Raw genomic sequence first — 23,719 nt, forward strand, 5'->3', positions numbered from 1 at the left:
GCTTTTTTTTTCTTGGTCAAAAGTGGTAGCATCTTAATACAAATAAAAACCTTTTTGTGGTTGTAAGACTTAGCTTATAAATCATTCAGATTGAAGTGAAAGTTCACCAGGTCATTGTTAATGACTTAGTCTATTAAGAATATACGTATTTTTGTAAAGTAAAAACACTTGTAGATATTTAATCAGTACTATATGTCGGTTTTGCAGAAATAAAATGCTGCTTATAGATTCTCTTTGAATATTTTTTATTTTTGTGCTCAAATGTGTTTTCTGTTGATTTATGGAATGTTCTGTACAAAGCTGTATGGTTGTACTGTTGGGCTAGATACTTTTGTTTTTTAAGATCTGGACTTAGCCAAGTATATGTGACCATGTTAAAAACAGTATCTTTGTTATTAAAAATGTGATTGCATAAAAAAATAGTCTGATTACTAGTGAAATTACTAATGAAATTACTAGTGAACATCTTTTCAGATATTAGTTGGCACTTCAAGTTTTCTGTAAGTTGACAGTTTGTATTGAGTTTTTGCCTTTTGTCTTATTGACTTGTAGGAGTTCTTTATATACTCTGGACATTAATCCTTTAAGACTTAATTGGAGCAAATATCTAGTTTGGAGCTTGTCTTCACTATTGTTATAAGTGTATTTCACGTTTTAATTTTAATGGAGTAGGATTTATCAATCTTTTTCTTTATGATGAGCACATTTTTTGTGACTTGTTTAAGAAATACTGTTAGCCTAAGGTTATAATGGTATTACTTTGTCTTCTAAAAGTTTAAAAATTTTGCTTTTTACATTGAGATCTTTAGTCAACTTGAAAATTTTTGTGTGTGTATGGTGTGAAATTGGATCTGTTTGATTTGTTCCGTGTGGATCACCAGTTCTCTCAGTACCAGTTATTGAATAGTCCATCCTTTCACAGCTGTAATGCAACATCAATCATATCTCAAATTTCAATATGTTTCTCGGCCTTCTGTTCTGTTCCATTGGTATATTTGTCTCCCATAGCACAAATAGAGCACTGTCATAAGTACTAAAATTTTGTAATAAGGCTTTACATCTGGCAGAGTATGTCTCCCCACTTTTCCTTCTTCAAAATTGTCTTGACTTTCTTGGTTCTTTGTGCTTCCACACAACTATTTCCATACATGTATTATTTATGACAAGTATTTCCAGTCCTATACAAAAAAAAAAACTTTAAGATTTTTGTTGCAGTAGCATTTAATGTAATACATTAATTTGGGGAAAACATCTGCATGACACTGAGTCCTCACATCCATGAAGATATATGGCTTCATATTTTTCTCAGGTTTCCTTTCCATCCCCTAATGATGTTTTGCCGTTTTCTCCATAAAGTTCTTATATGTCTTTAGATTAAATTTTATTCCTAGTGACCTTGTCCCCACGGTGAGCCACAGCCACCCCCCGCCTCTGCAGGACACCCTCCAACACTAGCAGAGGGCAGACAGCAGAAGCAAGAAGAACTACAATTTTGCAGCCTGTGGAAGCAAAAACCACATTCACAGAAAGACAGACAAAATGAAAAGGCAGAGGACTTTGTACTGGATGAATGAAAAAGATAAAACCCCAGAAAAACAACTAAATGAAGTGGAGATAGGCAACCTTCCAGAAAAAGAATTCAGAATAATCATGGTGAAGATGATCAGGGACCTCGGAAAAAGAATGGAGGCAAAGATCGAGAAGATGCAAGAAACGTTTAACAAAGACCTAGAAGAATTAAAGAACAAACAAACACAGATGAACAATACAATAACTGAAATGAAAACTACACTAGAAGGAATCAATAGCAGAATAACTGAGGCAGAAGAACGGATAAGTGACCTGGAAGACAGAATGGTGGAATTCACTGCCACAGAACAGAATAAAGAAAAAAGAATTAAAAGAAATGAAGACAGCCTAAGAGACCTCTGGGACAACATTAAACACAACAACATTCACATTATATGGGTTCCAGAAGGAGAAGAGAGAGAGAAAGGACCCAAGAAAATATTTGAAGAGATTATAGTTGAAAACTTCTCTAACATGGGAAAGGAAATAGCCACCCAAGTGCAGGAAGCGCAGAGAGTACCAGCAGGATAAACCCAGGGAGAAACATGCCAAGACACATAGTAATCAAATTGACAAAAATTAAAGACAAAGAAAATTATTGAAAGCAACAAGGGAAAAACAACAAATAATATAAAAGGGAACTCCCATAAGGTTAACAGCTGATTTCTCAGCAGAAACTCTACAAGCCAGAAGGGAGTGGCATGATATATTTAAAGTGATGAAAGGGAAGAACCCATAGCCAAGATTACTCTACCCAGCAAGGATCTCATTCAGATTCGACAGAGAAATCAAGAGCTTTACAGACAAGCAAAAGCTAAGAGAATTCAGCATCACTAAACCAGCTCTACAACAAATGCTAAAGGAACTTCTATAAGTGGGAAACACAAGAGAAGAAAAGGACCTACAAAATCAAACCCAAAACAATTAAGAAAATGGTCATAGGAACATACATATCAATAATTACCTTAAATGTGAATGTATTAAATGCTCCAACCAAAAGACACAAGCTTGCTGAATGTATACAAAAACAAGACCCATATATATGCTGTCTACAAGAGACACACTTCAGACCTAGGGACACATACAGACTGAAAGTGAGGGGATGGAAATAGATATTCCAGGCAAATGGAAATCAAAAGAAAGCTGGAGTAGCAATACTCATATCAGATAAAATAGACTTTAAAATAGAGAATGTTACAAGAGACAAGGAAGGACACTACATAATGATCAAGGGATCAATCCAAGAAGATATAACAATTATAAATATATATGCACCCAACATAGGAGCACCTCAATACATAAGGCAACTGCTAACAGCTATAAAAGAGGAAATCAACAGTAACACAATAATAGTGGGGGACTTTAACACCTCACTTACACCAATGGACAGATCATCCAGAGAGAAAATGCACAAGGAAACGCAAGCTTTCAATGACACAATAGACCAGATAAATTCAATTGATATTTATAGGACATTCCATCCAAAAACAGCAGATTACACTTTCTTCTCAAGTGCACATGGAACATTCTCCAGGATAGATCACATCTTGGGTCACAAATCAAGCCTCAGTAAATTTAAGAAAATTGAAATCATACAAGAATCTTTTCTGACCACAGCACTATGAGATTAGGAATCAATTACAGGGGAAAAAAACATAAAAAACACAAACATATGGAGGCTAAACAATATACTACTAAATAACCAAGAGATTACTGAAGAAATCAAAGAGGAAATCAAAAAATACCTAGAGACAAATTACAACGAAAACATGATGATCCAAACCTATGGGATGCAGCAAAAGCAGTTCTAAGAGGGAAGTTTATAACAATACAAGCCTATGTCAAGAAACAAGAAAAATCTCAAATAAACCATCTAACCTTACACTTAAAGGAACTAAAGCAAGAAGAACAAAGAAAACCCAAAGTTAGCAGAAGGAAAGAAATCATAAAGACCAGAGCAGAAATAAATGAAATACAAACAAAGAAAACAATAGCAAAGATCAATAAAAATAAAAGCTGGTTCTTTGAGAAGATAAACAAAATTGATAAACCATTAGCCAGACTCATCAAGAAAAAGAGGGAGAGGACTCAAATCAATAAAATTAGAAATGAAAAAGGAGAAGTTATAACAGACACCACAGAAATACAAAGCATCCTAAGAGACTACTACAAGCAACTCTATGCCAATAAAATGGACAACCTGGAAGAAATGGACAAATTCTTAGAAAGGTATAACCTTCCAACACTGAACCAGGAAGAAATAGAAAATATGAACAGACCAATCACAAGTAATGAAATTGAAAATGTGATTAAAAATCTTCCAACAAACAAAAGTCCAGGACCAGATGGCTTCACAGGTGAATTCTATCAAACATTTAGAGAAGAGCTAACACCCATCCTTCTCAAACTCTTCCAAAAAATTGCAGGGGAAGGAACACTCCCAAACTCATTCTATGAGGCCACCATCACCCTGATACCAAAACCAGACAAAGATACTACAAAAAAAGGAAATTACAGACCAATATCACTGATGAATATAGATGCAAAAATCCTCAACAAAATACTAGCAAACAAAATCCAACAACACATTAAAAGAATCATACACCATGATCAAGTGGGATTTATCCCAGGGATGCAAGGATTCTTCAATATATGCAAATCAATCAATGTGATACACCATATTAAGAAATTGAAGAATAAAATCCATATGATCATCTCAACAGATGCAGAAAAAGCTTTTGACAAAATTCAACACCCATTTATTTATTTAATTAATTAATTTATTTTTTAACATCTTTATTGGAGTATAATTGCTTTACAATGGTGTGTTAGTTTCTGCTTTATAACAAAATGAATCAGTTATACATATACATATGTTCCCATATCTCTTCCCTCTTGCATCTCCCTCCCTCCCACCCTCCCTATCCCACCCCTCTAGGTCAACACCCATTTATGATAAAAATTCTCCAGAAAGTGGGCATACAGGGAACCTACCTCAACATAATAAAGGCCATATAGGACAAACCCACAGCAAACATCATTCTCAATGGTGAAAAACTGAAAGCATTTCCTCTAAGATCAGGAACAAGACGAGGGTGCCCACCCTCACCACTATTATTCAACATAGTTTTGGAAGTCCTATCCATGGCAATCAGAGAAGAAAAAGAAATAAAAGGAATCCAAATCAGAAAAGAAGAAGTAAAACTGTCACTGTTTGCAGATGACATGATACTATACATAGAGAATCCTAAAGATGCCACCAGAAAACTACTAGAGCTAGTCAATGAACTTGGTAAAGTTGCAGGACACAAAGTTAATACACAGAAATCTCTTGCATTCCTATACACTAACAATGAAGGATCAGAAAGAAAAATTAAGGAAACAATCCCATTCACCATTGCAACAAACAGAATAAAATACCTAGGAATAAACCTACCTAAGGAGGTAAAAGACCTGTATGCAGAAAACTATAAGACACTGATGAAGAAATCAAAGATGACACAAGCAGATAGAGAGATATACCATGTTCTTGGATTGGAAGAATCAATATTGTGAAAATGACTATACTACCCAAAGCAATCTACATATTCAATGTAATCCCTATCAAATTACCAATGGCATTTTTTACAGAACGAGAACAAACAATTTTTTAATTTGTATGGAGACACAAAAGACCCTGAATAGCCAAAGCAGTCTTGCGGGTAAAAAATGGAGCTGGAGGAATCAGACTCCCTGACTTCCGACTATACTACAAAGCTACAGTAATCAAGACAATATGATACTGGCACAAAAACAGAAACATAGATCAATGGAACAAGACAGAAAGCCCAGAGATAAACCCACGCACCTATGGTCAACTAATCTATGACAAAGGAGGCAAGGATATACAATGGGGAAAAGACAGTCTCTTCAATAAGTGGTGCTCGGAAAACTGGACAGCTACATGTGAAAGAATGAAATTAGAACACTTCCAAACACCATACACAAAAATAAACTCAAAATGGATTAAAGACCTAAATGTAAGACCAGACACTATAAAACTCTTAGAGGAAAACATAGGAAGAACATTCTTTGACATAAATCACAGCAAGATCTTTTTTGATCCACCTCCTAGAGTAATGGAAATAAAAACAAAAATAAACAAATGGGACCCAATGAAACTTAAAAGCTTTTGCAAAGCAAAGGAAACTACAAAGAAGACAAAAAGACGACACTCAGAATGGGAGAAAATATTTGCAAACAAATCAACAGACAAAGGATTAATCTTCAAAATATATAAACAGCTCATGCAGCTCAATATTAAAAATACAAACAACCCAATCCAAAAATGGCCAGAAGACCTAAATAGACATTTCTCCAAAGAAGACATACAGATGGCCAAGAAGCACATGAAAAGCTGCTCAACATCACTAATTATTAGAGAAATGCAAATCAAAACTACAATGAGGTATCACCTCACACCAGTTAGAATGGGCATCATCAGAAAATCTACAAACAACAAATGCTGGAGAGGGTGTGGAGAAAAGGGAACCCTCTTGCACTGTTGGTGGGAATGTAAATGGATACAGCCACTATGGAGAACAGTATGGAGGTTCCTTAAAAAACTAAAAATAGAATTACCATATGACCCAGCAATCCCACTACTGGACATATACCCAGAGCAAACCATAATTCAAAAAGATACATGCATCCCAATGTTCATTGCAGCACTATTTACAATAGCCAGGTCATAGAAGCAGCCTAAATGCCCATCGACAGACGAATGGATAAAGAAGATGTGGTACATATATACAATGGAATATTACTCAGCCATAAAAAGGAACGAAATTGGGTCATCTGTAGAGACGTGGATGGATCTAGAGACTGTCATACAGAGTGAAGTAAGTCAGAAAGAGAAAAACAAATATCGTACATTAACGCATGTATGTGGAACCTAGAAAAATGGTACAGATGAACTGGATTGCAGGGCAGAAATTGAGACACAGATGTAGAGAACAAATGTATGGACACCAAGGGGGGAAAGTGGCAGGGTGGTGGTGGTGGTGGGATGAATTGGGAGATTGGGATTGACATATATACACTAATATGTATAAAACGGATAACTAGTAAGAACCTGCTGTATAAAAAATAAATAAAATAAAATTCAAAAAAACAATTTATTCCTACTTATCTCTGTATCTTTTGTTGCTATTACCAATGGTATCTTTCTATTACATTTTTAAATTTGGTTATTGTTAGTATATAGGAATGCTTTTGATTTGTCTTTGTTCAGCTTGTATCCATAAACCTTTCAAAACTCTCTTATTTGTTCTAAAATAAATAATTTTTCATCTGATCAATGGTTCTGAAATTCTATCTTTATATGCAACGTTTTCCAGTTCTCTCAACAACAAACCTAAAAACACAATTTGATCAATGCACAGTAGGTCTGAATAAATGCTGTACTTTTCTTTATTGAGGTATAATTGATGTACAATATTATATGTTTCAGGTGTACAACTTAGTAATTCACAATTTTTAAAGGCTGTATTCCACATATAGCTATAAAATATTGGCTATATTCCCTGTATTGTAAAATATATGTATTGTACAATATATTGTAGCTTATTTATTTCATATATAGTAGTTTGTACACTGTACATTTTTCTTTTAAAAAGCAGTATTATGTACTTTAAATGATGACACAACTAATTCAGTTACACAGTTAGTACATGTTTGAGCCAAATTTAAAAATACAGGTTAGATTAATTTAGAATAAACTCTAGTGACTTGTCCTAATTCTTTTGGAATTTTGTTGTACCAAATATAATTCACTCATTTAACCGTCATTCAACCAGTTCTGTGGTAGATTCATTCTAGGTACTGGGGACAGAGTAGTGAATAAGACAGTCAAGGTCACTGCCTGTATGGAGCTTTTATTCGAACGAGGGGGCCAAACATTAAACAAGTACTTGCAAAAATAATTGTTTATTTTTTAATTATGATGATACTTTAGGAGAGTACAGGAGGCTATGAGAGAAATACCACAAGAGGAATTCACTTAGATTTGGGAGTCAAAGTGCTTCTCTCTGAGGAAGTGATATTGAACAGCCAGACAGAAAGGGAGGGAAGAGAGCATTAAAGCAGAGGAAACTACGCCTGGAAGGGGCGGGCAAATTCAGGGCTCTAAAGACGCCACTATGGTTGGAAGGAAGAAAACAATAGGCAAAGCAGAGCCAGATGAGGTTGGAGAGTTGGGCAAGAGGTTATCATGCAAGACTTTGGAGGTCTTTTATCCTAAGTACCATCATTAGTTCCCTGAAGAGTCCCAGCATGAAAAGATCACTCTAACTATTGGGCGGTAAAGAGACTGGGAGGGCTAAGAGAGGAAGCGAGAAGTGCAGCAAGAGGCTCTTGCGGGAGATGGTGGTGACTTAGGCTAGGGAGGCAAAAGTGCGATGAAAATTTGCGATATATTTTGGAGGTAGATTCAGCAGGACTTGGTGATGAAGCATTGGCTGGGGGTGGGGCGATTGTTTGTAAGAGACAGTGGCAAAATGACTCTCAGATTTCTGACATGACTTGGGTGGTGGGGTTCTTTACTAGAATGGGGAAAATTAGAGATGAAGCAGATTTGGGAGGAAAGGTCAAGAGTTCAGATCCGGACGTGTCAAGTTTGAGAGGCCTGTGGGGCCTCTAAGCAGAGATATTGGGTACACAGTTAAATATGTGGATCTGGAGGGCTGGACTTAGAAATCTGAAAGTCCCTGGGAGCCACGGGACTCTTAGAGTAAGAAGATAAAGAGAGAGAATAAGATAGGCTGGGACCTGGAACCCGTATCTACCAGAGTGCTTGCATTTGCACCCAGACAAACGTCTCCTCCAGCAACAGAATACAAACTATAAGGGACTAAAAATAACTGCATGCACACGCAGATGGGGCAAATTATGAACAGTAAGATACAAAAAGGCCACAAGCCAACTGCCACTTCTGAGGTGCCGGGAATAAAAGCAGGGTACTGCGCATGATCCCTGCACACAGCACCCCAAAGGGGATGGGCAGACCACCCAAGCCACCCCTCCGGTCCGACCCAGACTCACCAACTCACCCCTATCCTCGTCCCATTTAAGGAGCCAGCCCGTCCTCCTCAGGGAGTGAGCAAAGGAACCTGTTACTTGTTTTTGCTCCCACATGCTGCTGCAGCAGGGGCCCCAGTAAAGCCTTGCCTGAATTTCTCCTCTGGCCTCATCAGTTTCTATTGAATAAAGAGTCCAAGGACTGAAGCTGGTAGCAAGAAGAGAAGGGAGTCCAGGACAGAGGGGAATGCCTTAAAAAAGAAAGAGTTGGATAGAGGAGGAGTTGGCAAAGAAGCATGAGGTGAAAATGGGGAGAGCTGTGATTTTAAAAAATTAACATTTTAAAAAGAGAGGTTTTCCAGGACGAGTAGTCAGCACAGTCAAACGCTGAGAGGTTAAGTAAGATGAGGATTCAAAATACTCATTGGAGTTAACAACGTAGGGTTTGCTGCCCTTAGCAGGAGCGGTGGTCAGGGCAGAAATTAGAGGGAAAACAGAGGCCTGTGGCCTGGAGTTAGGAGAGCTTCCTAAGAAGGGCCTTTATCACACCATGAGTTAGCCTGTGCACTGCTCTTTTGCATCTCATGAGCGTTCTTTGGAGTGATCCAGCCAAGAAGTAACACCTCTCAACTCCCATCTAAACTAGTAGGTAAAATGTCAGGAAGATAACCCTTGCTGAAATTTTTTTTTTTTTACTTCTGTATACACATAGGCTGTGCAAATCTCTGCAGACCAATGAAATCCACACACACACATACAAGTGCAATGAGAGGTATAATCTCACAAGGAACTTGAGGAAGCTGTTGCCATCATCCCATCTGCTGATCAGAGTCTCAAAGGTCAAGACCACACTGGAGTCTTTCCATTGTTGTAAAAGTTAATGAAAGTTAATTATTAAAGCTGACAGAAAGGTGATTTCCCCACTACCTTACATAACCTATATATAGACATCTCTATACATATGGATGCGTGCAGACCTAAGTGGATGGACACTGCCTCTTAGAACTGGGCTATTTTCCACCATCGCTGAAGGACCTCAATGAGTGTGTATCAGGTAGGAAACAAATATATGATCGTTTTACTCAAACTGGTTTTCTCTTGCAAATGTTATGTTTTTTGATCAAAGCCTATTCAAAAGTTAGGGTTGCATTCTTGAGTTTATTCCATGAGCAGGAAATTTTGAATGATACCACTAACAGTAGGCTAAAAATGTTAGTCTGGAGCCCTAGCAATGTGATGTAAATACCTGAGTAGATTTTGACATGACCAAGTAAATGTTTGTATGCACTGTTAGGGCTTAAATAGCCTTTTCGTTGATAGCAGGGTTTTTTTGCATTCATTATTCACATATTCCTTTAATTCTGCACTCAAACCTGACTTTATTAGTAGACCATCTGTTCTGAAGTTTGGCAAATAAAGCAAGATTTTAGGAAAGGTTTTTTTCCAGGAGATAGAATGATCTGTTAGAAGGTATTGAGAAAAGACTTTTGGTCCAAAAGTGAGGGATTTAACTGCCAGACACTCCAGAAAGTCCAAGAAGGGAAAGCGGGGCAGGGTGGCCGGGAGAGAAAAGGGAAGAGAAACAAGTAGGACAGACAGTAAAAAAGAAAGAGAAAAAAGTTGTCACTGGAAAGTAGCAGAATGTCACATGCCATGAGTAATATCATACCAGCAGGAGTACTTTTCCTATGGATTACCAGTCCTAACAGGAAAATTTATTTCATTCTTTAAAGTGTCAGAAGAAGATTACAGGGAATTCCCTGGCAGTCCAGTGGTTAGGACTCTGTTCTTCCACTGCAAGGGACACGGGTTTGATCCCTGGTAGGGGAACTAAGATCCCAGATGCCATGCAGTGCGGCCAAAAAAAAAAAAGATTACACAATATTCTTTAAACGTGAGTGTGAAAAACAACTTATTAAATCTTTGGATTAGATAGTTCTCTTTTCCAAAGAAAATGTGTCATTCAGAGAAACAGTGTAGTGAAAGTTGGCCACATAAAGATCATTCGTACTAAGAAATGAGGAAGCAACTATTTGATTTCAGACAAAAGTATTAAATAGTTTACAGTGGGTTAACACACACCTTGCCTCCTCCACCTGGATAAATGAATGAATAGGTATATAAATAAATGAACAAATGTCTCAATAGCTACTAAATAGCTTATACTTCACTAAGGAACAAAACAGTTCACAAAATGAGAATGGATGTTTTTTAATTACTAGAATAAATGAGTAATAGCTTGGTCCAGCTTCTCTCCATGATGGAGGTCCTTGGTTCTCCAAACAAGGAGAAAAGAGCCTTCCTCTAGCCTCTGTTTCACTTTGTTGAGTAACAAAGGGGAGAATAAACCAGTTCACTTCAGTGAGATTGAACTCCAGGCTATCCAGGCTCACATTTTGTGTATGTGATGTTGAGAGCAGGAGCCTGGCGGGAGGGGCTCTTCTGCACAAGGGCAAGAGCACTGTAGGTACCTCGTCTGGAGTTCTGTTCTCTTGTCTTGTCTCTCTTGGGGATCACGGCTCATGGGCATCCCCACATCAAAATGCAGAGAAGAGTGTGGATTGGAGAGAATCATTTACAAGACCTGACTTCTTGTCCTGGCCCTGTCACTTGCTAGCTGTGAGACTTGGGAAGTCTTATATCTTTTCTGACCTCAATTTCCTGGTCTGTAAATTGGTGATAATAACGCCTACCTTCTCTGCCTACTTCACAGGATAACACTCAAGAGAGAAAAGTGAAAGTGCTTAGAAAGATGCAAAGCCTTAGAGAAAGTCAAGGGATTCTCTTTATTCTTTTGAGAGCCTTGTGGGTCTGAGATTCCTTCCTATGGCACACCTTAACATTTCTCTAGCAGTTCAGCCTTTTGGCCAACAAAATCTTCTGTTTCAGTATTTGGCTGCTAGCCTTTGAACATGATGTGTTCATCCCCCACTGCTTTCTCATCATCTCTTTCAAACTTACCTGTTCTTTAAGGTCTAACTCAAGACCCACAGTCCCTTGATGAAATCTTTCTCAACGCCAACCCACACTCACATCCCTTCTGCTTACAATTTGTTATCTGTACCAATCGTTTTGGGCACTCCTTCTATGCAAGTAAACTGGAATTTAGGACTACATAGTTTCTATATCTTTTGCTTATAGTTCAGTTTATTTCAACAAACCTTTCTGAGTAATTACTATGGTACAGGTACTATGCAAAAGGGAAAAAATGATTAAGATTTAGACCTTGTCCTTGAGGAACTGAGTCTTATTGGAAAGAGAAACTTATCAACAAATAATGACAATACAGTACACTATGGGAGAGAAATACACACCACGTGTGTACAATAAGGAAATGATTAACTCTTTTTAGGGGATGCCATGAAGGCTTTACAGCATTGTCTTATCTTATACAGTTACGTTAGGAACAGGGTTCCTAACAAACAATAGGACGATAAATGCTTGTTGAAGGAACAAAGGAACAAATCAATGGTCAGGGACAGCTGAGTATTTTTAAGGATGAATTGGAATTTACCAGGTGTTGGAGGAGAACACAGATAAAGAAAACAATGCATGTAAAGGAATGGGGGGAGGGGGTGTTAAATATCATGGTTTGTTAAAAAACTGCTGTAATTATGAAGGAGGAGTGAAGAGTCTTGAGGTAGGCCAGAGCCAAGATATGCGGGGCCTTGTATACCATGCTAAGAAGCTTAGATAGGAGATGCTTTAACATCATGTTAAAATAAATGGGTGGGAATGGAAAAGCTCGAATTCTGGAGAAGTCCAGAATAAACACAAAATTATAGAAAAGATGGTGGCACTAGCATTTTCAGACAGGTTCCAGCTGACTGTCATGTAAGGTCTACTCAGTTATTAAACTCCATCCTGAAACTATTATCTGTGCAATTAAAGCTAAGAAGTCTCTCCTTACATACCTCACTTTCAGTCTGGACAACAGTCCTACCAGGGAGGTAATGACATCCCCTTTCACCATGAGAAAAACTAAGGCTTGGAGCACTTGCCCATAGCAACACAGTGAAGCAATAGCAAAGCAAGGATGTGAAGGCAGGTCTACTTAGCTGCCCAATTCCCAATCTTTTCTGTTGCACTTCCCAACTCAGTTAGGTTTGACTGAGTTTTTCAGCAGATGGTCAAGAATGATAATTGCCAATAAAAAGAATTGTCGATAATAACTATAGTGCCTGAACTAAGATTAAGATAAAACTGAGTTAAGTTCCTAGAAGATAAGACCACTATAAATCTGTGTCACATACACAGATTTCTTGAATAAGCAATACAAAATACCTGTTATGTTCTTGCCCACTATGGACACTGAACTAGAGCTGTGTGAATTATCCATATTATTGTGGCAAAAAAAAAAAAAAAAAAAAATCTTTGGGACTCTTTGGAGATACTGCCCCACACCCTCAGGATTCTAATTCCAGTCCCACCACCTTTAATTGCCTTCTATGTCAGCGCATCCCCTCTTCAGGGGAAGACTCTGACTTCAAAAGCAATCTGGAAGGGTTTGTGAGATGCTCATAGCTTTCCAAGGATCATGACTGAAGGGTGGAAGGAAAACAGGAGTGCTTTTTATGTTCTAAATGATACTGGACACATTTATTTCTCCCAAAGAGCTACCAGGTTCAACTTCACATCTATACCATAGCTTAATTAATTACCTTACTGTGTTTCCAAAGTGGCTGAAGCACACAAGAACCACAACATTTAACTAGAAAGTATAGCCTGCCCCGCCTCTGACTCTTCTGACCTTTCTTCATCAGGATCAGCCTCCGCCAAGAGCTCTCTTCACCCGCATCCTTCCCACTCATCCCCAGCCCAGTGACTCCTAACCACCACTCTGTCCCTCTATGATTTTGATGCCGTTATCTCCCCGCTTCCATTCAGCTTGACATCATCCAGAATGTGGATCTACGTGCACTTGATTTCTGGTTTCTTTTTGGCTGCGGAGTGGGGTCCCTCTGAAGGTGCTCCCCAGAGCCGTTATTCTGCTTGTTCTCCCATCTCTCCCCCAGATGTAGCTATCAAGACACGGCTGTTTTTCCCATTGTCCAAGGACCAATTCATGAAATAGGCCTGGCTTACCTCTGGTTTTCCACCGACTGGCACAGGGGTATTTTGAGATCTGACAGAGGGGTGGAGTCACTGAGAGCCAACCTTGTGCAAGGGTGGTAGAGGTTATCTACCGTGACTGGGGAGGGGCTGGGAAATATTCCGCACACCTGCTTCCCTCCTGGTTTCAAGTTACCACCAATTAAAGAAAAATACTAGCATTGCTTATGAGCATCTTGGTTCAAATTAGTTTCCCACGGAAGGGGCAGACCCCTGAAAGACTAGAACACTGAATGGATAAATGCCCAGACATGCAAAGGTCATGGCCATCGACACTTCACAGGGGAGTGGGGCAGGCAGAATGGAGGTGCCCAGGTAGCTGGAAGCCAGGTAGTGACACTCAGTGCTGCACTGCAGGTTGCAGATGGGTGGAGCTTAGGGGGGTTGGGGGTTGGGTAATGCACATGACTATCCCTAATTCCTAGAAATATCAAAATGTTATTAATAAATCAGAATAGTTAAAATGGAAAAAACTGAACTTCAGAAATTAATCCCAGGACTAAATTTCTGCTCAGAAAAAAAAAAAAAATAGTAGAGAAAGACAAACGTGTATGACTAAGTCACAGGACCAAGATATGTAGGTATACGTATGTATGTGCATATGTCTATGTATGTAATTTATATGTAATAAAGGCCAAAAAAATTAAAAAGAACACATCATAGGAAAGGAAGCAAGACTGGAAATGTACACAAACAAGGCTTAAAGTTCAAAAATTATTAGGAGGAAAAGTGCCTGAGAATGAATTTCAATCCCCCAAAAGCCACTGACACCCTAAGAAACCCAGAGAAAAATTTGAGGCATGAAGATAAAACAGAACATGAAAAGGTGTACATTAATAAGGGTGTAATATTTGAAATTGGAATTGATTCTAGGAACCAAGAAAAAGTTTTCCAAGAATTTCTGGGGAAAAGGTAACATGTTCAGGTTTGTTTTTTTTTTTAAGTTAAGAAAAATCACTTTTGAATTCCTAACTAAAGTAGGTCATTCTCAAGAATCCCAGAAATGATGAACTGGAGAATGACATTAATTTATGAGTATCTGGAGCTTTTCTCAGCAGAGGCACCATTGGGGTGGTCGATTTAGTGGCTCAGATGGTTGGTTACATGTGGAATATTTTTTTTTATAAGCTTTTTTTTTTGCTGCGCCACATGGCACGTGGGATCTTAAGTTCTCTCTGCTTTGGAAGCATGGAGTCTTAACCACTAGGCCGCCAGGGAAGTCCCTGGTTACATGTGGAATATGAGGCAGTAGCTTTTGGGAGCAGTGATGGTAGCTAGGGGAAAACCACAAGATTTGAATTGTGGCCCTCAAGCTCTCTCGCTCTAAATTCTGGGAAGATTTCTTAAGCCACCCTGACGCCGGCCCTCGAGCACTCCCCTTGTAGTCAGCGCTTGGGCATGAGGTGGTGGCATTTCCCAGGCTGTGGCAGGATGGCCAGAGCTCAGGCCTTTGACCCACTAAAGAGCCAGGGCATGGTCATCCTCAGGGAAGGAAACTTCAGAGAAATGTAGTTATATCTGCCATCATTGTCACTGGCCAAAAAAATTAGACTGCGACTTAGCAGAGAGAAAATGTACAGCAGCAAAAGGAAGAAAAGAAAGCACTTTCAGGATCTTTCTTAAGGAAGAGAACTAATGAGTTTCCGTGAACAACTTGATGAAAATATGAGTAAAGTAACAAAATAGCAGCACCTTTTTTTTTTCTGTCCACGGCAGCATCTGCCAGAAATAGAATGCACAGTACCCGAGTCATCTTCATCCTAAATTGGCTACATTGGGGAATTCCCTGTCGGTCCAGTGGTTAGGACTCCATGCTTCCACTGATATGGGGGCCAGGGTTCAATCCCTGGCCGGGGAAATAAGATCCCGCAAGCTGCTCAGCACGGCCTAATAATAATAATAATGTTGGCTAGGTTGCATACCTCAAGGATTAAAGCTCTTCTTGAAGACAGCCTTTGCAAGAGACCTAAGGTGTCAAGAGTCACTAACGTGGGATAGATCTTGTGTAAACGTCCCAACCATATGGCTGGTAGTTGGCAAACAAGGACAAAAATCCGCGCTATGCACAGCAATGAGTAAGCCAACCCCCCCCTTCACGTACAAGTTCTTTTGATAATGGAAAGTACTATATAGTTAGTGGGATATAACACCTGGAACTGAGTGTGGAGAGGTGGGAGAGGGAATAGAAATGAGAAGCAAGGAGGACAAGCAGCTTGGGGTTGGAGGAGGCTCAGAAAGAATAGCAAAGGCGGTCTCACAGTCATAACAAAGTTCACGGGGTCTCAAATGCTGGAGGTCAAGCCAGAGGCTGGGGCAGAAACACCACACTGTGGTCAGAGAAGGTCAATAGAAAGGACGTTGGAGGAAGCTAGGGAATGGGGTGGGGAAAGAAATGGGTGTCAAAGAGAGATCAGGTGGGGTCAGAAATTGAGGCCAGCATCTGATTCCTGGTTATAACTTGAGCTCTGCAAACATGCTAAAAATCCCTTGAGCTTTGGAAAAGCACCATGTAACCAGGTACAATCTAGTTTGAGATAATTCAATTAATAACTATGATACAGAACCAAGATTAGAGGGCAAAATGCTAACAGTTAGTCGGAAGGTTCTTCAATTCTGTTCACACTGGACAAAAGAGAAGCTGCATGTTGTAGAAGAAACAGCAAAGTCTGAAAACAGAAGTCGCATTTTTGACAGTGTACTAGCTGTATGACCTGAGGAAAAGATTCTTAGATTTTTATGGAGATTTTATGTGCTATTTATTATCTTCTCATTTGTAAGAAGATGACAAGAATAATAATAGTAATTGCCTCAAAGAATTGTGAGGGCTAAATAGATAATGTGCATAAAAAAACTTTTGCAAAACTGATCTTTTAACTGTAATAAAAAGGATTGAGATAAGAACCAACAAATTAACAACTTTGTGCAGAAAATGCAAATAGTTAGAATAAGAACTACCATTTAGTGAATGCTTGTAGTGTGCTAGATGCTTTGAAGCAATGCTAGATGCTGTGAAAACATTCTCATTTAATTTTCACCATCCCTTTGAAATGAGTATTATTATTCCAAGTACACAAGTGAAGCTCAAAAAGGTTAAGTAAATTGAGTAGTTTCCTCAACTACAAATGATAAAACTCTGTTTAATTCCCAGAAATAATAAGAAAATACCTTAAATGGGCAATATCCTTGAATTTCACAAATTAAAAACATTTTATAATATATTACAAAAATTCTGATGGGTCAAATGGAACAGGCTTGACTAGAGTTAGGGGCAATGAATACACTTTAAATCTAATCTGTCCCAGTACCCCCAGTGCCATAACTTTGGAAACATTGCTGAAAAAAAATTTTTTTAAATAAATTCCTTTCTTGAGATCTCGCTTTACAAGTCAAAAATGCACTCACTGGTTAGTAAACTGAGTCAATTTCTATTGCTTTTTGGCAATCTTTTAAAAAGAAATCAATCAAAGCCCTTGCTTACTTACCCAACGGAGCTGTGTCCAGCTCCTTGCAGTAAAAAGCGATTATCACAGTCGCAAAACACAATCTAGGTCCCTTAATCCAGCCTCTTTTGATCTCAAAAGGTGGTAACATTCAGTTCAGAGCTCACTCATCTGTAAATTGCATCACATTATCTCCGAGTTATTTAAGAAGCAAGCTCTGTTTGGTTTCAGGCATTTTTAACCTGCTAAAGGCAAGAAGGGTTTGCCACATAGTTCCAAAGGTCTTCCACTTACCACAACGGTCAGAGAAAGCAGAATGATCGAACCCATCGGGAATCAGTACGTCGTGGCCAGGCCAGTGTATTCCGCAAATGCTTTTGGGGAAGAACATAAGAAGAAACACAGACATCATAAGACACTTCTGGATCATCTCAAAAAGTGGTTCCGGTAAGATATTTTTTTAAGGTACTGGCATTAGGAGTAAATGAAGCACTTTCTCTGAAATTTTTAAGCTTCCAAGCTCTTCTTTCTAGCCCACAGTCTCCAAAGTCTTTTTATCTTTGGTTTCCAAACCTCCTACTTCCTGCCAGGGCTAGAAAAGTAGTCTCTGAAATGAACACCAATCTCAGCTCTCAACACAATCTCTCCATATCAGAGGACTGATAGATGAGGACAGAGGAAAATTCTCCATCAGAGTGTTGTAAAGTCAAGCTGAGGATGACAAATAATTTCTATTGTGGCTAAAGAAAAGCAACATTTTTCTTAAAAAAAAAAATCCTTTGGTGGTGGTCAATCCTTTGGGGGCAGTTGATATGGGTAGGGAGGTGAATGTTAGTGGGAAAGTTAGTGAAATGATAATGTATTATTATCTTTACCAATTTTCCATTTACAATAGGTACTAAACTTAAAATTGGATATTAATAACTGAACGGTGGCTTTCAATGTTTTCAGCTGTTCTGCACAAAAGGCCAAGAGAATTGCCCTCTCTTTGTTCCCCATAGCATCTTGGTTGCCAGCGTATCGCATAAAGGAATGGCTCCTCAGTGACATTGTTTCTGGAATCAGCACAGGGCTGGTGGCTGTACTGCAAGGTAACTTTTTTTTTTTTTTTGAGATATAACTCATGTATCATAAAATTCACCCTTTTAATGTGCACAATTCAGTGCTTTTTGTGTATTCACGAGGTTGTGCAACTATCACCACTAACTAATTGCAATACATTTTCACTACAACCATCCCCCAAAATCTCTTGCAATCACTTCCCATCCCCACTCCGTCCATCCCTCGGCAACAACTTTCTGTCTCAATGGATTTACCTATTCTGAGCATCTCATGCAGAGTCACAGAATATGTCGTCTTTTGTGTCTGGTTTCTTTCACTTAGCATAATGTTTGCAAGTTTCATCCATGATGTACGGGTACTTCATTCCTTTTTATGGATGAATAATATTCTACTATATAGATATACCACATTTTGTTTGTCCATTCATGAGTTGATGGACATTTGGGTTGTTTCCATGCTGTGGCTTTTATGAATAATACTATTATGAACACTTGTACACAAGTTTTTGTGTGGACATGTTTCATTTCTCTTGGGTATATACCTAGGAGTATAATTGCTGTGTCATATAATAACCCACTAGCAATGGTGAGGGTTCAAATTTCTCCACATCCTTGTGAACCCTTGTTCTTGTCTGCCTTTGTTATTTTAGCTATCCTAGTGAGCATGAAATGGACTCTCTTTGTGGTTTTGATTTGCATTCTCCCAACGACTAATGATGCTGAGCATCTTTTCATGTCCTTACTGACCTTTTGTACCTCTTTGGAGAAATGTCTGTGTAAATCTTTTGCACATTTTAAAATTAGGTTATGTGTCTTTTTATTGTTGAATTGCAAAAGTTAATTATATAATTCTGGATAATAGACCCTTATCCAAGATACAATGTGCAAATAATTTCTCCCTTTCTGTAGGTTGTCATTTCACTTTTTTGATAGTATCCTTTGAAGCACACATTTTTACATTTTGATGGGGCCCTGTTTATCTGTTTTAAATTTGGTTGCTTATGCTATAGGTGTCATGTCTGAGAAACCCATGCCTGATCCAAGGTCACAAAGGTTTACACCTAAGTTTTCTTCTGAGAGTTTTATAGCTTTAGCTCTTACATTTACATCGTTGATACATTTGAGTTAATAAAATAATTTTTAAGTTACGATCTTAAATACTTGAAGAACCTAATGAAAACTTCTATGATCCCTTTGCATGAAATAAGGACACTGATGCTTGTGTATTCACAGGTTTAGCATTTGCCCTGCTGGTCAACATCCCCCCAAGCTATGGGTTGTATGCAGCCTTTTTCCCAGTCATAATCTACTTTTTCTTGGGCACTTCTAGACACATATCAGTGGGTAAGTGAACTACTGGGCTAATTAATGCTCACATTGCTTTTCTTTATGAATGCCATTAGCCACGCATTGTATCAATTCCAAATTGTGCAGAATCCAGGAGAGGAGTCATAGTTTCTTGTAAGAATTAGGACTGGGGCTTGGGGAAGTAGACCAGAACTCCAGACAGCAGTCTTTTTATATGCTACATTATGGCTGAAAGACAACTGTGCTATAGGGAGACATAATGACTACAACTCGCCCTCTCTTTATTAGGTCCATTTCCAGTTCTTAGTATGATGGTGGGAGCAGTAGTTGTGAGATTAACCCCAATAGCCGATACAGCTGGTCCGACAGTCACTAATAGCTCAGTGGCTAATGATTCAACACTAGATGATCATAAGGTGATGGTGGCTGCAACGGTCACAATTCTTTCTGGAATCATCCAGGTGAGTACTCTGTCACAGAACCTACCCTTCCCAATTTATGTGTCCTGACTGGTATACATCTTTGTGGTTTTTCTCCTTCCTGCCACCCCTCTCGACTCTTCCCGTTAGTTTACATGCCTCCTTCAGTGGCCCATTGGAAATAATTTAAGAAGAGTCACTCACCACAACCAGAAGTGAAAGGGCAGATCTACTTTGCAAAGATGATTGAACGTGGGTCTAGAGAGAAGGAAAAACGAGAGTGGGGAGGCACATGTGGTGACAAGTGAAATGCTGAATTCAATAATATACCTGGGAATTTATATACTCACTAAACAGAACTCTATGCAGTAGAGAAACTGGAAGCTTGGGAACTTTTTTCTTTCTAATTCCTCATTGACTATAGTCTATTTGGAAGGGATGGGTGCTTAGCGCTTTGAATTGTCCGTGTCAAAGATTTGGAGAAAGCTGAAAAGGATTATGGAGGGGTTTAAAGCCTCACTCCCAAGCCACACCCCTGTCACCATGCCTGGATTATGAAAATGCCCCTATCCTCAAGATGTTAGATAGTGAAAATGTCAGACTCCTCAAGACGTTGCCTAAGTTTACGGCTAATGATATTAGTAGTTAAGACCATTCCTTAAAGAAAAAGAAAAAAAGAGTCAATTCAAACCAAGACATAAGTGGTGGGTCTTCTTGACCAACAATGGGGTCAATTCAACAATGGGGTCCGAGTGCATCTCTGATCCTAGTGCCTTTGCAAACTCACAGCTCAGTTTGCATTCCGGGGACAGGAGTGGAGAGGTAGGCCAAGCATCTATCCATTTACTTTCTTGCAAAATCCTGATGCTTTGGGGGAATGAACCACTTTTGCCCTCATTTAAAATCAAGCACTTTTGATGTCATGAGCAGTTACGTATTTCCTAACAAAAGTCAAGCAACTTGTTTGAGGGAACCTGAATGGATGCTCACCCGTGCATGCGACAGCAGTTGTAAAGGGTAACTGAAAATTCCCTGGGAAAATTTATGAGGGCTGATGCTAGATAAGATTCTGCTATGAAAGGTTTATGGGTGAGTCTCCTAAAGATACCACGCCTTCAAAAGAGGGAAGAGAAGAAACCTGTTAGTTCTTGGGGGTATACTGGACTGATGTGATATGTGAACACCATGTAACATTCCACCTTGGGGTGGGGGGGGTGGTGTTGGGATGGGGGAGGGAAGCAGAGGGTGGTACCTTGCATGGGAGGTTTTCCAGGAGGCAACAACACTTGCTTCTTCAAGACACAGGAGTGGAGGCTGAACCTCCACATGTTGAATCATTACAGTAGCTGATCCTTCAGTCTGCCGAGGTGTTCTCTGAATCTACACTAACAAAGGCTCTGGCTCTCTCTTTGCAGTTGCTCATGGGGGTTCTGCAGCTGGGCTTCGTGGTGATTTATCTGTCCGAATCCTTAATCAGTGGCTTCACCACAGCTGCCGCTGTCCACGTTTTGGTTTCCCAGCTCAAATTTATTCTTCAGCTGACAGTCCCAGCACACACTGATCCCTTTTCAATTTTCAAAGTAAGTATTCCTTATGCTTAAAAAATATGGAAATACACAAAATTCACTATCATGTTTCCAGGAGAACTTTCCTTTCGTGCCTTTGCTTCAGGACTTACCTATAACTTCCAAGAAATCAATGGGCTGTGAAATGTATTCACATTAAGAAAAGGTGGCAAGGAGAACAACACTGAAAATCTACCACAGCGACCATATACCACATCAGCTGATGTGAATAACAAATTAACTACCACTTCTCTTAGATCTGAACCTTCAGTATTTTTAAAAAGAAAAAACATCGATGCCCATTATTAAAAGTTTGTCCCAAGTTTTAAAATCTTTCTCAAAATCTTATTTTGAAAGAAATGTGCTGATTGAGTGGAAGTGCTTCCCTATTTCTAAAAAGCAGGTCTTGTTCTCTTAGAATTGAAGTTCTTCTGACTCTTATGCATCCCTGTTTATAAAACAAAAGGAAATTGGCCAATATGTAAATAGAACAGTGGTTCTTTCTTCTCTCCTCCAAAGGATGTTCTGTAGAACGGAGAGTGTTCTTAGTGCCTCTGAATTTCTGTATTTTTGTCCTCATTCTTTTTTTCTTTCTGAGGCTAGCTACAGGTTTGTCTCTTTTATCTTTTCAAAAATCCAGCTTTTAGTTCCATCGATCTTTTCTACTGTCTTTTTAGTCTGTGTTTCATTTCTTTCCACTCTGATCTTTGTTATTTCCTTCCTTTTACTGACTTTGGGTTTGTTAGTGCTTCTGTCAAGACAGTCTTTGGGAATCAGAGACAAACTCCCTCCAAATTGGAACCAGCGCTCTCTCACTCCCATCCAGAGCTATTCCAGAAGTGGAGCCTTTTGGGAACCATTTGGGATCCAGTTTGGACCTGCTTGAGCTGTCTGGATCCCACAGATATGGCACCCAACTGGCTTCGAGAATTGCACGGCTAGCCAGGAAACTAGTTTCCAAAAGTGACAGAGAGAGTCAACGAAGAAATATGAGGGGTCTGAACATTAAAAAAAAAAAAAAAAAAAGCCAGGAATTAAGGGGATACATGCTAAGAAAAACTACCAGAGGTCAAAGGTAATTCCCTGGACAGAGCAGTAGTGCTGATTGTGATGTAAAAAAGATGGCAACGAGACCAAAGAGCAGAAGAGACGAGTTATAAAAATGTGAAAAACATCCAAGAAAATTCAACACTAGACGAAGAGCATCCCTAAACCAGTGTGGTGACAATGCTGTGCTGACTTACCCTTCTCACATCTCCATGCTAGTCTCTACAATTACTCATGGCTAACATGAGCGGAACAGGGAATTGCTATCAATCTGTCAGTTGTTTCACGTCTATGTTTATTTTTATCTATTTGGAATTAATTAAGTGTTATATCCAAATTACACATTAATGTAGCACTTGGGTGTTTTTTACTTTTATACTTTAGGTACTAATTTCCATATTCTCACAAATAGAGAAGACTAATATTGCAGACCTTGTGACATCCTTGATTATCCTGTTGGTGGTATTTGTGGTTAAAGAAATAAATCAGCGCTACAAAGCCAAACTTCCAGTGCCCATTCCAATTGAACTCATCATGGTAACTGATCGTCTTAAGAGTTTCTTTCATAATTCGTTAGTCTTGTGTTTTTATGTCTAAAGCCCTTCACCGTCTGTAGATCAGGAGGTTTTAGTGGGACCGGCGACCTCTCTGCAGTTTCTGGGTATCATATTTAGTATGGTTTTCTCTTTATTCAGAATTTAATAACTTGCTTTGATGATTTGGGGTTTATTCTTTCCATGTAAGACAAGGATGGGGCAGAGAGCAGACCTCTGAGAATCCTAGTGAGAGACCCATTGGAATGGAGCTGTGGTTCTCAGCTTTGGTGGTACATTAGAATTGCCTCGGGACTTTTTAAAAAGTAGCCAAACCTGAGCTTGAGATTCTTATCTAATAAGTCAAGGGGTGGCTTTTGGCAGTGGTATTTTTTTTTCAAAGTAAGACTCTTAGTTACATCTCCCATTTCTAACTTGCAACTTTTCTAATTTGCAACTTTGCAGACTGTGATCGCAACAGGTGTGTCCTATGGCTTTGACTTCAAAAACAGGTTTCACGTGGCCGTGGTTGGGGAGATGAAAAGTGGGTAAGTGTCTCTCTTATTATGGCATCTCCAAGCACTAATTAGAGAGTAAGCAGTAGTGACG

At 39.0% G+C, this 23,719-nt stretch overlaps 1 protein-coding gene across 1 annotated transcript in view; it reads left to right on the forward strand.

Moving 5' to 3' along the window:
* Positions 1-520: 520 nt before the first annotated feature.
* The window catches only part of SLC26A3 (solute carrier family 26 member 3), a 47,574-nt gene continuing 24,375 nt past the window's right edge, over positions 521-23,719 (forward strand). The window contains exons 1-7 of the mRNA XM_082399932.1: positions 521-17,624; positions 18,129-18,268; positions 19,472-19,582; positions 19,835-20,007; positions 21,381-21,545; positions 22,962-23,114; positions 23,576-23,658. Of these exons, the coding sequence (XP_082256058.1) occupies positions 17,494-17,624; positions 18,129-18,268; positions 19,472-19,582; positions 19,835-20,007; positions 21,381-21,545; positions 22,962-23,114; positions 23,576-23,658 (956 nt within the window). The 5' untranslated portion in view covers positions 521-17,493. The remainder of the gene's footprint in view (positions 17,625-18,128; positions 18,269-19,471; positions 19,583-19,834; positions 20,008-21,380; positions 21,546-22,961; positions 23,115-23,575; positions 23,659-23,719) is intronic.

The sequence above is a fragment of the Balaenoptera borealis genome, assembly GCF_965194805.1.
Source record: "Balaenoptera borealis genome assembly, chromosome: 7".
Lineage (NCBI taxonomy): Eukaryota > Metazoa > Chordata > Mammalia > Artiodactyla > Balaenopteridae > Balaenoptera > Balaenoptera borealis.